The 15,350-nt window shown below is 42.1% G+C and overlaps 1 protein-coding gene across 1 annotated transcript in view; it reads left to right on the top strand.

Annotated features, from left to right (window-relative positions):
- Positions 1 to 15,350, top strand: part of MED27 (mediator complex subunit 27) — a 194,691-nt gene that overhangs the window by 119,122 nt on the left and 60,219 nt on the right. The window contains exon 4 of the mRNA XM_056860042.1: positions 10,999 to 11,092. Within this exon, the coding sequence (XP_056716020.1) occupies positions 10,999 to 11,092 (94 nt within the window). The remainder of the gene's footprint in view (positions 1 to 10,998; positions 11,093 to 15,350) is intronic.

Below are 15,350 nucleotides of genomic sequence, written 5' to 3'. Positions count from 1 at the left end.
GCTATCCCTGGCTTCTAGTCAAAATGGATCCTAGTCATGGCACACACCTATTCTCGCTAGCATCAGAGGAGCATGCTTATTATATTCAGTGCTGTGGAACACAGGCAGGATAATGCTGCTGCAGTCATCTTGCTTGTGGTCTTCCTAGAGGCACCTGATTGGCCACTGTGTAAACAGACTGCTGGACTTCATGGGCCTTGGTCTGATCCAGCATTGCTTTTCTTATGTTCTTATGTTCTTAAATATGTGGATCCCTGCCCAGCACTGTTATGCCATCCTCATCAAGGGAACTATGACCATCTTCTGTGCTGTACTTTGTGATGTGACTTGTTAAAGAGATGGAGATGCCAGAGGACTAATACTGAAGGCCTTGAGTCTATTACTGTGAATAATTTTTGTCCACTCTTGGGTCTTCTCTGCCTAGTGCTAGCTACCTAAAATGTAGCCTGAAAAATAACTGTGCGGCTTCATACATTCATTTAAATTGCAAATGTGACCTATCTCAAAGGGTTCATGGCAGATGATGGTGCTTCGAACGAGCATTTATAAAACACAGGATACCTGATGAATATTAAAACTCAATCTTTAACTAATTTTGACCTTGGCAATCAAAATATAATGCTCTTGTCTCCTAACCATGGTTAGGGGTCATTTTTCCCACACACCCCTAAGCAAATTCTCACTTCCTATGGCTTTATTTAGTCATGGTATAGCATTCTATATATACACAAGTGGGGTACCTACAAGAAGATATTTCATTTCCCCTCCCCCAGTATTTCCTCGTTCCCTTCTTTAAACCCCTGTAACCTCTCCCTTTTCCTGCTTCATTCTCTTTTTCCCACTCACCAGCCAGCTTACCTTTATGTGCTCCCCTGTCTTCACCTTTCCCGCCTTCCCTCTCCCTGGCAGCCTCTACCTGGGAAACAATGGCCTAGTTGCATGGTGCTGGCCTGGGACCAGTTCTGTGGTGGAGAACCCACAAGGAATTCCAGGGATCGCCTTATTTCTCCTTGTATTCCCTTCCCCACAACATTTCATCTTTCTTTCCTCCTGGCAACCCCCATACCCCCTCACTTTCACCGGCTTCCTCTTTCCTTCCTATTCACCAACCTACCTTTTATCTGCCCCTTCATCTTCAGCTGTATTTATTATTTATGCCTCACCTTTCTCCACAATGGGGACCCAAAGCAGCTGACATCATTTTCCTCTTCTCCATTTTATGCTCACAATAACCATGGGAGGTAAGTTAAGCTGAGAATGTGTAACTGGCCCAAGGTCACTCAGCAAGCTTCCATGGCCCAGGTCCCAATACACCACAGTGGCTTTTGTGGAGTGGCTAATATTTAACAGTAGCAAGCAGCTTGGCATGGGTAAGTCATGCAAGTCACATGGTAGCTAGTTGCCTGGTGGTTGCTGCTGGCCTCAAAGGCCAAAATGGCCCTGGAAAGGGCGTTGTCCCCTCTCCCCACACACACTGCATTTTACTGACAGAAACCAAGATGTGAAGGCTGCCAATACTGTTGTGGTTGTTTAGCAATAGCCACTGGCAGCATTTGTTTCTTAAAGCTATAGCTGCTGCTTTTATTATATGGGGAAGGAGTTTAATCCCCATGTAGTTTTTTTATTTTTATGTATATTTTATTTATTTATTTATTTGCAAGCCTGGAGCATTTTTCAGGTTTATTGAAAGATCTATTTTGTTTGTCCATGGCTACAGTCTCTGGATTTAGGTATCCACAGATTTGGCCAAGCTGTTAATTGATGTATAGTATAGACACTAACCATTATCACCCTTGTAATCTATGTTTTGAAATGAAGATATTAATTCATTTTGCCAATCCTGGTTACAAGGGGAGGGGGTGGTCTAGTTAGTAGGTTTGTTAATATTGATACAAATATAATACCTGGTTGAAGCAAACCCAGGGGAAAAGGACAGGGGACTCAAGGGACAGGAGAGGGGCAAGCCCACAGCACATTCCTGATTTGCTAATCATGCTTAGGATATGTGGTGTGTGTGTGTTACACTGCAATCAAACCCCAAAATACAAAAGCATGTGGCTAAGAGATAATACTCATAGATTTAATTATGTACCAACATTATAACTACCTATATATACTGACTGAAATAATTCTACAATAATTCTACTGGCATAGAATCAAGAGTCCATTTACAATCCTTGAGCTTGTTTTTCCATATGTTGTGGATATCTCTTCAACAGAATGAGGAGTTTGTCAGATTATGTATAATTTTGGACAAATAAGATTGATGTGAAGTTCTGATGAAGATCTTTACGAAATGGGATCAGGAGCCGGCAACCCCTCTAGTATTGAAGATATTATTTATAGCTATTTTTCTACTGATACTGAAGAGAAGATTTATAACTTTATATTTTAACTGATCTACTGGTATTGCATCATTGAAGAGATATCCACAACATATGGAAGAACAAGCTCAAGGATTGTAAATGGACTCTTGATTCTATGCCAGTAGAATTATTGTGCATTGTTATTTTGGATGTATTTCATTCAATAAATATAGGTAGTGGTAATCTTGGTACATAATTAAATCTATGAGTATTGTCCCTTAGCCACATGCTTTTCTATTTTGGGGTTTGATTGCAGTGTTGGTGTGGCGTGGCTACTATTTTTTCTTGATGGGGTGCTACACCATACTTCACTTCCCCTGAAAATTATCAGACTGATAAGTAAAAGAAAATACTGTAAGAGTGTTATTGTTTTAAGCATGTTTGTATTTTAAGTTAAAAAAAACCATTAATTGGCTTTGCCTGCATCTTCTATAAAGTTTGTATCTCTGGTTACCTGGTGGCTGCCTCGGCTGGTGAGCTCACAGCAGGCTTGCCAGCCCACATCGGGAGTTGGGGGAGGAGGGCTTCCTTGGCTGGCTCATGGGGGCTGGACAAGAGCCCTCAAGGGGCCGTATCCGGCCTCTGGGCATTATGTTTGACACCCATGATCTAGTCCCCGAGGTTGCCTCTCTTCATTGGAAACCCACATTGATTGGTAAGAAGTTGTTTTGTGTTAGGTGGCTGTAAGAGAGGGAAGACCTCTAACAGGCAACTATCACCCAGGAAGGGCTGTAGATCATTAATGATACACTGAAAAGTTTTCAGCTGGGAGCTGTAAGTGAACATCTGTGATGTTCTGTTATCTTTCAGATTTGTCTTTTAGGCTTTTTCGGGGTACCAGTTTGAGTTTCTCGCTCTCTTTTAAAACTTCATTCGGTAGGTATTGTATTCCTAAAAATGTCTGTGTCAGATCCGTCAGGTGTGAATCTCTGTCTAACAAACTGGCTGCGCACAAGAAGATGAAAGCATAGAAATCCATGGGTCCTCCAGGACATGTTTTGTTGTCTTGTATGAATCAAACCCTTCTTTAAAGTGTTCATTTCTTCAATAGAGGGCTCAGTTTTTCATCCTCCATTTTGTTTGCTCCCCCTCTATTTGGTTTAAATAAAAGGGCATTGGAATGAATTAGATCCTAATTATAGTGGTGTGTGTGTCAATATGACCCCTTCATGGTGAAAACTCTCAACTCACAAGGTATTTTCCTTTTGGTGATGTAGCAGTTAAGCTAAGGAGATGCTAACAGTTTTTTATTCATACTTCAAGGAGGAATTGAACTGAATAAACATGCATGGTTAACTGCATTGTTTTCCAACATGTGTTAATATTCTGAAGTCAGGTTTTGGTTCATTGGGGTACTTCTCATAATCAGATTGCTGCAATTTGTAGTGAAGCTGAAGAAAATGTATTAAAGATTTTCATGGTGGAAAAATCTGTCTAAAGCGCCAATGTACAAATGTTTGCTCATTACCACCTTCAAGGTAAACATTCACATTTCTGCTGTGTTCAGTTCTATAAAAAGGAAATCGCTCAAATATTGGTTTATTGAATTTTTAAAGTTTTTGCTTAAGGTTACATAAATAACAGCTGCCAAAACTTATTGCTAACTGTGAAAGGTCTCCTTTGAAGAGCAGATAGTTCAGTACACAATGAATTTTCTTATGGAAGTATGTGTTCGTATAATCCTATTACCGTACCATTTATAGTAACAATCTAGGATAGGGTGGTTTTCCCACTATGGCTGTCTCTCCAAAGGAACTAATGACAGTTTTCAGTAAACACATAGAAAATGATTACAAGCTCAGACAAGTTTTCTGTAATGACTGTAAAACAGAGTCATTTTTTGGGGCATTCTCATATTCACGCCTTTATTAGTAGTAGTAGTAATATTTGTATTATTAGTAGCAGTTGTATTATTGCTATGGAATTAAGGTATTCGAGAAGAGAAGTTCATGATGGATGGAGAAGAATTTAAGTGTTCCAAGTTGCAACATGAATTATTACGCTCTGTATCTGTCAGTTCAAAGCATACCTCATTTATATGATGCCATATATAGCTTGAGACCTATGATAAGGTGATGTGTACTTCAGCGGTTGTGATTTTTGTAACTCATTGCTGGATTAATCTGTGTTGAACTTTCGCATTTGAATTTTTAAAATCTGACAGCCATGATGTTGTCATTGTGGAACAGTACTATTATCCCTTCTTTTACTTTGCTGTAGAATATGACATATAGTAACACTGGGGTCTTTTCCTAGCACTTTCATTGAGTCATGGGTGATGCTTCTGATTGTAGCTGGTTTCAGAATAGCAGCCCATTCCTGACCAAAGCAGCGGCTGAGGACGGCATGGCTGAGGTGCTGCCGCGCGACTCCAATGAAGTTTTGCAACCACGGCAAGGCTAAAAAAGTAATTTAAAAAATAAAAATTTGAAAAAGTGGGGGGAAGCCCCATTGAAAACAGTGATGCTGCGCCAACAAAAAGGTGGTGCGGCACCACCGTTACTTCAGGGGGGTGTTACCTGGCCGAAAGGGGTTTGCAGGCTTCCTAAAGGCAGCTCCACCCCAAGGATGCCTCCCGGAACATTGGCGCAGGGACTTGGCGCTGCCACCGCGGACCAGGGGGCCGGCGCAAGTGGTACTACACCAGCGGCTATGCCAGTTGGCATGGCGCAAGTAGCACAGCTGTCAGCGTAGGGATCACGTTGCCTCCTAAGGCGATTTGGCCCCCAGCCTCACAAATGGGCTGTAAGTCACCAAACTACTTAGCCTTTTGGGTTTGTTGGTTTTTTCCATGTGACACTGAAGGCGTATAATATGTTCAGAAACTGTAAATCAGGTCAGTTGTTCTTAAGCAAACTATCCTGCATTGTTGCCTGCAAGGTGATCTCTGTTATATTTTATGAGTTTTATTTATTTATGTCATTTATACCCTACCTTTCTCCTCATGGGGACTCAAAGAGGCATGCCTTGTTCCCACTTCGGTTTTATTGTCGCAACAACCCTATGTGGTAGGCTAGGCTGATTCTGTGTGACAGGCCCAGTGTCATTCAGCAAGGTTCCATGCCAGAGTGGGGATTTGAACCTGGGTCTTTTGGAGCCTAGCCCAACATTCTAACCATTGCACCATGTTAGCTTTCTGGGATTTGGCTTGATTTTTAAGGATTTCATCAAGCTGCTGTTGTTTGGGAACAACTGTCTTTTAACATCGTGATTGGAGTTAATGTGTACATTTCTGCATAGAGGTCAAACTTCAAAAGCTTCCAGCAAATGGCTTTATGCTATCTCTGCTATTTAACACCTGGAAAAGAGTATATTTTCAAACAAGTTCCTCTGATTATCTCTGGTAGCTATTCCATGCAATAAACTGTTAGTAAGATTAGAATTCTTTGCTCCTCGGTACCAACAAAGAAGAAATATTGCCAGTCCCATTTATTGGCTATTTTGGTCTTTATTTTCTTGATGACAATTATGTTGAGTTAGATTTATTAACACCACTTTTTGACATAATCCTATTTCATATCTGGAGGGATTAGATCAGCTCTTTCCTCTATTTGTCCTCTTGACTTGCTTAATGAGAGAGTTCATGCTTATTTCCAGGAAGTGAGTGGTTAGAGATCAGAAACTGGCAGGATGGTGACTTGATGCCCCTAACGGGATATTTCCCCCATAATAGCATCCTACTGTTCTTTAACCCCATCGGCGGTAGTGGTTAAGAGCGCTGGTTTGGAGCGGCGGAGGCTAATCTGGTGAACTGGATTTGTTTCCCCACTCCTACAGACGAAGCCAGCTGGGTGACCTTGGGCAAGTTACATCTCTGTTAGAGCTCTCTCAGCCCCACCTACCTCACAGGGTGTCTGTTGTGGGGAGGGGAAGGGAAAGTGATTATAAGCCGGTTTGAGTCTCCCTTGTGGTAGAGAAAGTCTAGGCTAGGTGCCTATCTAATCTGGTTTCCAAAGTGACTTGCTGTGATGTTGGGGTGAAGACTCTTCTCTTGAGAAGGTGTAAGGGCTTTCAGAAGTGCTCAAGTGAAATCATGTCTGCTGAGGTCATTTTTTTAGGAGCCAGCATGGTGTAGCGGTTAAGAGTGGCAGACTCTGATCTGGAGAACTGGTTTGATTCCCCACTCCTCCACATGAAGCCTGCTGGGCGACCTTGGGCCAGTCACAGTTCTCTCAGAACTCTCTCCGCCCACATGGAGGCAAGCAATGGTGAACCACCTCTGAATGTCTCTTGCCTTTCAAGCCCTATGGAGTCACCATGAGTCAGCTGTGATTTGATGGCTCTTTCCACCACCAAGGTCCTTTTTAGTGGAGAGATACTGGGGATTGAATCCCAGACATTCTTGCATGTGAAATAACGGAAGATTTCGGAAAATCCCTCTCAGATAGACTTTGCCCTTGTGGTAACAATTGTGTTGAATCAATTGTACATGTTCTTTTCTGTTGCACATTCTATGTAGAAATTCGCAGTAAAGATTTAAGTCCTGTTTTGACAAATAAGTTAAATTCTTCTGATGCTCTTAATATTCTTTTTCTATTGAACAGTCGCTCGCCTGATATACTGGAGAGTATGAGAGTTGCTATGAAAGTTTGATATCAATATAACTAGATGGTTTTATTAACTTGAGCATTTCTTTATTTATTGCTGATTTAACCTTCTTATTATGCTTAATTGCAATAATTTTATGTTATTATGTAGTCACTCCATGTATCGATTTTATGCCAATAAAGGTGACTGTCACTGACTGACTGCATGTAAAATGTGTGTTCTACCACTGTGGAGAAATTCTATTTTAAAAGGCACAATTGAGGATGGGGCTCCAGATACAAGTAAACTGGAAGTTACAGCTGACATAGACATTTTCATCTTCTGCATGAACATTTCTCACTCAGAGCAGCCGAGAGATGCTGGAAAATTTGCCATAGAGCTGAATGTACAACACGCTTGGGCTTGCTTAAGAGGCACTGTTTGAATGAAATTACTTATTTTCACCCTAGGATTAATAAATCTTGTCTTGCGTTTTAAAACCAGTGGTGGTTCTGTTTACAGTCTGTTCTTTTTATTATTATTATTATTATTCTAAAGTGTAGTAGACACCATTGCCAACATCATTCATCCTCTTTCATGGAAGTGGCGCCCGCTAACCAAAATTTGTCATGTAAACATTTTTCTTGGTTGAAATATGTACATGTTCAAACCAGGAATGCTTCTGTGTTAAAGGTCAGCAGTTGGAGGCCCCTGAGCCAAAACCATCTCCCCCGCCTGTTGCCTGCTTAAAAGAAAAAGGCCGTTGGACAAAATGATAGTTGCAGCAACACTTTTGGGGCCTGGAGGGTGGGTGGGTGGGTAGCATTGTCCCACCATCTCTTATCTCAGAAGAGACCTCCATGAAAACTGGAAGAAGAGTTGGTTTTTAGACCCCACTTTTCTCTACCGAAAGGAGTCTCAAAGCGGCTTACAATCGCCTCCCCTTCCCCTCCCCCCACAACAGGCACCTTGTGAGGTAGGTGAGGCTGAGACAGTTCTTAGAGAACTGTGACTAACTCAAAGTCACCCAGCAGGCTTCATGTGGAGAAGTGGGGAATTGAACCAGGTTCTCCAGATTAGACTCCGCCTTTCTTGAGGAGGTGTGGGGAATCAAACCTGGTTCTCCAGATTAGACTCCGCTGCTCTTAACCATTACACCATGCTGGCTCACTATACCACACGGGAGGCAAGGACTCTGCTTGGTGTTCTAAAAAATTACATCTTAATAACCGAATTCAAGCATATATTTAGTTTTTTATATTTATACCTGTATATCTGATATCTGATAATGCTAATAATAATAATAATAATATTATAATAATATTAATATTGTCTGCCCTGACCTGGATTGCCCAGGTTAGCCTGAACTCGTCAGATCTCGGAAGCTAAGCAGGGTCAGCCCTGGTTAGTATTTGGATGGGAGACCACCAAGGAATACCTGGGTTCCTATGCAGAGGAAGGCACTGGCAAATCACCTCTGTTAGTCTCTTGCCTTGAAAACCCCATAAGGGGTCACCATAAATCAGCTGCGACTCGACGGAACATTACACACACAATATTGTCTAGTCTCCCACCACAAATAGTGCTGCAATGCTCTTCCTCCATTACGAAGACAGGCATAATTCAGTGTACCTGGGTTCTCATATGAGAGATGGTCGCGACCAAAAAGCACAGTAAGATCCATCCCGAGGCTGTGCCTCTCTTTCCTTCCATGCCTTTAGACTTTTGTCTCCCGCACTGGTGAAATGTTAACAGCAAGCTCCTTGGGACCTGTTCACCTGTAAAGTCTCGGGTGTGTTGAGGGCACTTTAGTGGCCTTTCGAAGATCTCCATCTTGTCGCTGTTGTCTGTCAGGGGCTTTATGGAGCACCTTATCCAATAGAAAAGGAAAGATCTGAAATAGGGTACATTTCCTTCTCGTTCAGATGCCAGCTAGTTGAACTGTAAAATAGTTGGGGGGTTTTCGGAGGGGGGGGATGTTCCATGACAACCACAAAGAGGGTGCTTTTCAGCCTATAAAATATTGTTCGTAAATTGTATTTGAATAACATTGTTTGTTATTACATGTTGGTTTTAGTTGTTCAGCAGCTTTATAAAAGGGTCATACTGAAGAATAAAGCCATTATGACTACGTAAAACTGAAAGGCATTTAGTAGTGAAGCTATTTTATTGTGAGTCCTGGTGTGTGTGTGCGCGCGTTTGTATACACTCCGGTCGTATGAGTGTGTGTCTATCAGTGCTGCCCTTACAACGATGGCTTCTGAAACTACTGTCTAATTTGATCTTTCTGTGCAAAACCCAAATCCCAACCTTCTGCAAAATGAAAGTGGTATATTTTGGACATGGCCTTATGCATGACTTCAGAAGCATTTTCTGTCTCTCCCTCCTCTTCTAGGCATTGTTTTTTTCATAAAAGTGAAGGTTTTTTTATCGGCTTCTTTCCAACGCTGTGGGTGGTTGTTGCAAAACCTTTCTTCGCCTTGCTGTGACTGATTTTTTTTTATTTTTTAATAAGATTAAAAAATCCAAGTGCCGCTTGTAACACTAAGAACTAATCTTGAGACCCTTTAGGTTTCTGAAGGAAGCTATCTGGCTGCCTGGCTGCCTTCCCGTGAATTTATGATTAATAGAGTGTTGTGATAGCAGGATAAACTCCTCAGCCCTTCAAATGAACACTAAAATTACGACCAGCAAGTGTGTGTTTTTCTTGGCACGGCATTTCAGGAGGATTACACTCCAGGCAAAACATATCCTCAAGCTTCATCCATTCCGCATTTACTTCTAGGAGGTAGACATTCGATAATCAAGCAGATGCCAAAATTTCCTGCAGCTGAGATGTTCGGTGTGTATCTTGTAAATCCATGTGACAAGACATAACTTCTGGCATGTGGCTGTCATCCAGCACGGCTATTGCCACCCCATTGCAGAGATCCATAGATCCATTTCTGTTTAAAAGGTTGGCCGGAGGTCCAGATCAAATGTTATGGTCCCTCTGTGTGATGGTGGAAAGTGTCATTCAGTCACAGCTGACTTACGATGACCCTGTAGTAGGGTTTTCAAGGCAAGAGACATTCGGAGGTGGTTTGCCATTGCCCGCCTCCGCATGGGCTGAAAGAGTTCTGAGAGAACTGTGAGTGGCCCAAGGTCACCCAGCAGGCTTCACGTAAGGGAGTGGGGAATCGAACCTGGTTCTCCAGATCAGAGCCCGCCGCTCTTAACCACTGTACCACGCTGGCTCCCTCTGTGTAGGCCAACAAAGATTCCTTCTCTGAGTTGGTGATTCTTGTAATGCTGGCTGTAGAGCTTAGAAAGACGATTTCCATACAGCCTGACTGGTGAATCTGTACAGTGCCACACAGTTATGGCTGGAAGTAGTTTGGCCTAACTGCAGGCTGTTGTGGTTGTCACTTTCAGAGAGGTCCCTGCTGAGCGCTGCTGTGACTTTTGATGGTCTCTGTCTGGGGAGCAGAACACATGAGGCAGCCAAAGTAGGACACAAATGTTGAGAAGGTAAAGGCAGGTGGTAGTGCACAATGGGGTAAGGAGAAAAGATGAAAGAATGACATAAAGCACCCACTTACAGTTTCTCTAAGCTGTGAAGAAATACTGTTAAAAAGCTATTGAGAGAACTGGAAGGAGGAGCAAGTCAAGAATTTGTAGAACTACATTTAAACAAGAAAAGTGTGTTGGCCCTGTACTGAGTGAGCAAATATCTCTATGGTTGCCACAGGCGCAATTTGCTTTCCTGTTGAAGCAGACAACCAGGACTCTTTCGCTGCTAGCCTAACGTGGCCAACACGTGGTTGGGTGTTGTTGAAGATAATTTTTTCTCATATTGTTGCAAATATGCACCTCATATTTAGAACTGAACAAATGAAAAGGAAATATCCACATGGACTGGCTAACATTTTGCACTGGTAAAGCTTCACTGTTCTGTAGGCCAGGTAGGAGGAACACATGCTTTAGAACAGTTTTTTCTCAAGTGTTTTTGAGCAATAGATTCTGTAATTTGGTGACGGAATAGGAGAGTCTACTTTTATTATTACCTTTTATGATATCTCTCCCCCCGACCCCATTGATTGCAGTTCTTGTGTCTGTTTTGCAGGTATGTTGATGATGTGATCAGCCGTATTGATAGGATGTTTCCTGAAATGTCTATTCACTTATCCAGGCCAAATGGGACCTCTGCGATGTTGATGGTAGGTTCAAGTTTGTGTATTCTGGGTTTTGGGGCCGTGTTTCAACAATCATAGTTCTACTGCCTGCCAAGATAGGCTAGATGTGTAAAAACTTTTTTTTTTAATGTATACTCCCTGGTCATTTAAATAACTACAAGGTAGTTTGCAATACTGTAAAAATCATGGAACAGTGAAACATCACAATAACTGTCATCAAAACCAATTTCAAACAGTGTCAAATTTAAAAATGAGAACATTTTTTGTAAAGCGGAGACTGGGATGCCTTAAACTAGGAGGGCTGCTGATAAAACTCCACGAGGAAGGAGGGACTAACAATGCAATCCTGAGTGCGGAGGGCAGTTGGGTTGGAGCTGGGGACTGCGCAGCCACGCCACCTCCAGAGCGGCTTCCCAGCCCGAAACAACAAGGAAAAAAGGAATTTTACAAAACTTGCATAGGGTTTCACAGGGCTATCTATGCCTGCCTTTTTGCTGGCACAAGTTCGCACCAGCTAAAGGGGTCGTTCCTGGGGCAAAAGGGCTTTGGGATCTGACTAAAGTCAGCTCTGCCGACGGGAACATCCTCTTTGACAATGATGCAAGCCCTTGTGCCAGGGAAACACTGCCGCAGTGGTAGCAGTGGCACCCGAGCAAAGCGCTGCTGCCCTGGCACCAGCGTAAGTGGCCCTGCGCCGTCGTCTTTCCAGTTTCACCGGCTCAGCCCCCCCATTCAGAATTGCTCTGCTCAAGTCTTAAGAAAATTTAAAATGTCTTCACCTGGCACCTAAAGATTGTAACTCCAGCACAAGACCAGCTTGTGGAGGGAGGGAGTTCCACCACCCAGGTGTTGCTATTGGGAAGACCCTGCCTCAAGTGTTCACCCATCTAACCTCTAAAGTGGGTACATCTTTTTAGGTGATAATCAGCACTTTGAATTGGGCCTGGAGGCTGACCAGTAGCCAGTGTTTGTTTGTTTTTTAACTCTTTCCCTGCAAGTAGCCATCTTCAAAAGTCAAACAGCAAATAACTTTTCTGGTGCTGGTTAGAGGAAGCTGGCACAAGCCTAGGATGTCACTAGCCACATAGCTTTTTAGGCTCATACAAGGTTTAGAGGAGGAACCCAAGGGCATTTTTGAGGGGGGCCCTGCCTCATTTTTTTGAACAGCTGACTTCTGTGCAGTATTACAAACTGCTAGTGGTTCTGCATTTCTGCCTTCCATTTCAAAAGCAGCTTGCCATACATGGTGGGGGGGGGGACTTTTAAAATGCCAACACATCTAAATCCTGTCTGATCTCATTGTTCTCTGAATCCTGACCGGTATAAACCGTAAGATTTCACTGTCATAGCTTGTTGGTAAGATCATTTTAGTCCATGTATCTTGTTTTATCTGGCTAAGGGCCACAAATAAACTTTGTCTGTCTGTCTGTCTGTCTATCTATCTATCTATCTATCTATCTATCTATCTATCTATCTATCTATCTATCTATCTATCTATCTATCTATCATCATAGTCAGTCTGGTATTGCGGCTAGAGTGTTGAACTAGGAGCTGGAATACCTGGGTTTGAATCCCAACTTTATCATGGAAGCTCACTGGGCCAACTGAAGAAAAGGGGGAACAAAGAAACCCAACCTAAAAGTCAAGGGAAACCAAAGGAGTTGAGCTACCGTAACCACTATCTAATAGAGCAACCAGTAAATCTATTTTTATTATATACTGTGCACTCTTGTATTTAAAAACACAGGGCCTAATCTACAGGCTTCCTAAAAAGCACAAACATAGTTACAAATATTACCAACACATAACAGTTGATGTTAGTACATAACATGACCAATATCTGATGCATTTCGGCCTTTTACAGGCCTTCCTCAGCGGTCATACATACACAGTTTTATAATACGCATCCTGACATATATGTTGCACAAGGTAAAAATATATAAAAGCCTTTTATCCTGTGTGTCTTCATGTTAAAATAGTTCGTTCAACGTGCCTTAAAACATGGCTCACACCTTTTATAGGGTGTCCCGCATTTCAGGATGTGTATAACATCAACAGATGTGAAGAAAATAATTAGACCCTGTGTTTTTAAATACAATTGTGTACAATATATAAAAAAATAGATTTATTGGTTGCTATATTAGATAGTGTTTAGCTCACTGGGCCAGCCACACACACTCAGCCTAACCTACCTCACAGGGTTGTTGTGAGGATAAAATGGAAGAGAAAGACCCAAGCCACTTTGAGTCCCCACCAGGGAGGAAGGTGGGGTGTAAATAAAACAAATAGACTCAAATTATTAAACTTAAGTATGATTGCAGGAGAAAACTGTTTTCCTGTCTTTTAATTCATTCTTACTATTCGTAGCAAAAGGATTGGTTTTTAATATTTTGCTCATTCCTCTGGGTGCCCTTGTATGGTGGCAGAGTGGTGTTTATTTTAAAATATGCCTTTTTAAAAAATGCATATAAATGTGAAACCTATTGGTTTCAAAGAACAAAAAGCATCTCTTCATGGGGTGATGAACTGTTGGCTAACCAAATGCAAAAGGCCTCCTGAGCATTGTAGGCTCTGTCCTGGATTAAATACAAGGAGGTAGAAAAAATATTTTGATGTCACATTGTGCTATAAATGAAGTATTGTAAGACATTTCATTGTATTATTAGCTTCCATGCTGTTCAGGTTCTAATAGCTCCAACTGTGGCTTTGAAATTCTTGATATGAACAGATTCTCAGTACAATCCTTGCAAACCCCATTACCCATAATAAAGCTCATTGTTGTGCTTGGTTTTGGATAGTCAACTGCTAATTATCCTGCTTTTAATTTTCTTTGAACAGGCAAAACATTGTTCAAGGATTAACTGAATCAGATCTTTTTTTAAAAAAAATCTTGTATTCACTGTCATCTGTATTAATTTGTAATTTCACGATTCACCTAGTGGAACAATATATTTTGTATAATAAATTGCTCCTTCCATGGCCTCTTACAAATGCATTCATTTTTAGCTGGCATTATATTCCTCTAATTGCTTGTAGGTCTTCTGTGATTCTCACACTGCTTTCACCAGGAACCCAAATTTAAAATCACCTTTATTTAATAGCAGGGCCAAATTCTGCCGGGTACTGAGCGCTTCCAGTGAGCAGGAGTTGATAGCATAACGTTTGCAGGGCTGTGTGTCTGTTTTCAGTTTTAATAGTTATATGGCTAAAAATTAGTGCTAATTTAATAAATAATAATTACTATACAGGAGGATTGCTATGGAAGTGAGCACTAGAGTTCACTAACAAGGAATTCCAGGGCCCTTGTGTCTTGGATTAGAGATGCCATCCAGGTTTGCACAGAGGCTTTTGAATCATAGAACCATAGAGTTGGAAGGGACCACCAGGGTCATCTAGTCCAACCCCCTGTGTAATGCAGGAAATTCACAACTACCTCCCCCCCACACCCCCAGTCACACCTACTCCATTCCTAGAAGATGGTCAAGATGCCCTCCCTCTTATGATCTGCCTGAGGTCATAGAATCAGCATTCCTGACAGATGGCCATCTAGCCTCTGCTTAAAAACCTCCAGGAAAGGAGAGCTTACCACCTCCCGAGGAAGCCTGTTCCACTGAGGAACTGCTCTAACTGTTAGAAAGTTCTTCCTAATGTTTAGACAGAAACTCTTTTGATTTAATTTCAACCTGTTGGTTCTGGTCCGACCTTCTGGGGCAACAGAAAACAACTCGGCACCATCTTCCATATGACAGCTCTTCAAATACTTAAAAATAGTTATCATATCACCCCTCAGTCTTCTCTCCGGGCTAAACAAACCCAGCTCCTTCAACCTTTCCTTATAGGTCTTGATCGCCAGACCCCTCACCATCTTTGTTGCCCTCCTCGGGACACGTTCCAGCTTGTCTACATCCTTCTTAAATTGCGGTGCCCAAAACAAAACACAATACGCTAGGTGAGGTCTAACCAGAGCAGAGTAAAGCGATACCATCACTTCGCGTGATCTGGACACTATACATCTGTTGATACAGCCCAGCATTGCATTTGCCTTTCCGCTTTGTCTAGCACTATCTTATATTATTTTGTAGCATGCATGGCAGGCTCACTAACCAAAGCTCCCTCCTTGTAAAATGGTGGCTTCTTGTCACGGCTAAAAAGAATTGACAGGGCAGCTGTCTGAACCGCAGACAGCTTCTGACTCCTCTGCACGCTGCTTTGGCCCCAAGGTCACCCAGTGAATGGAGATTTCAGTGCATTAAAGTGAATGGCCAGGGTTTGAACCTAGGTC

The sequence above is a fragment of the Euleptes europaea genome, chromosome 14, assembly GCF_029931775.1.
Source record: "Euleptes europaea isolate rEulEur1 chromosome 14, rEulEur1.hap1, whole genome shotgun sequence".
NCBI lineage: Eukaryota > Metazoa > Chordata > Lepidosauria > Squamata > Sphaerodactylidae > Euleptes > Euleptes europaea.
This window is presented reverse-complemented; position numbering and strand designations above follow the sequence as displayed.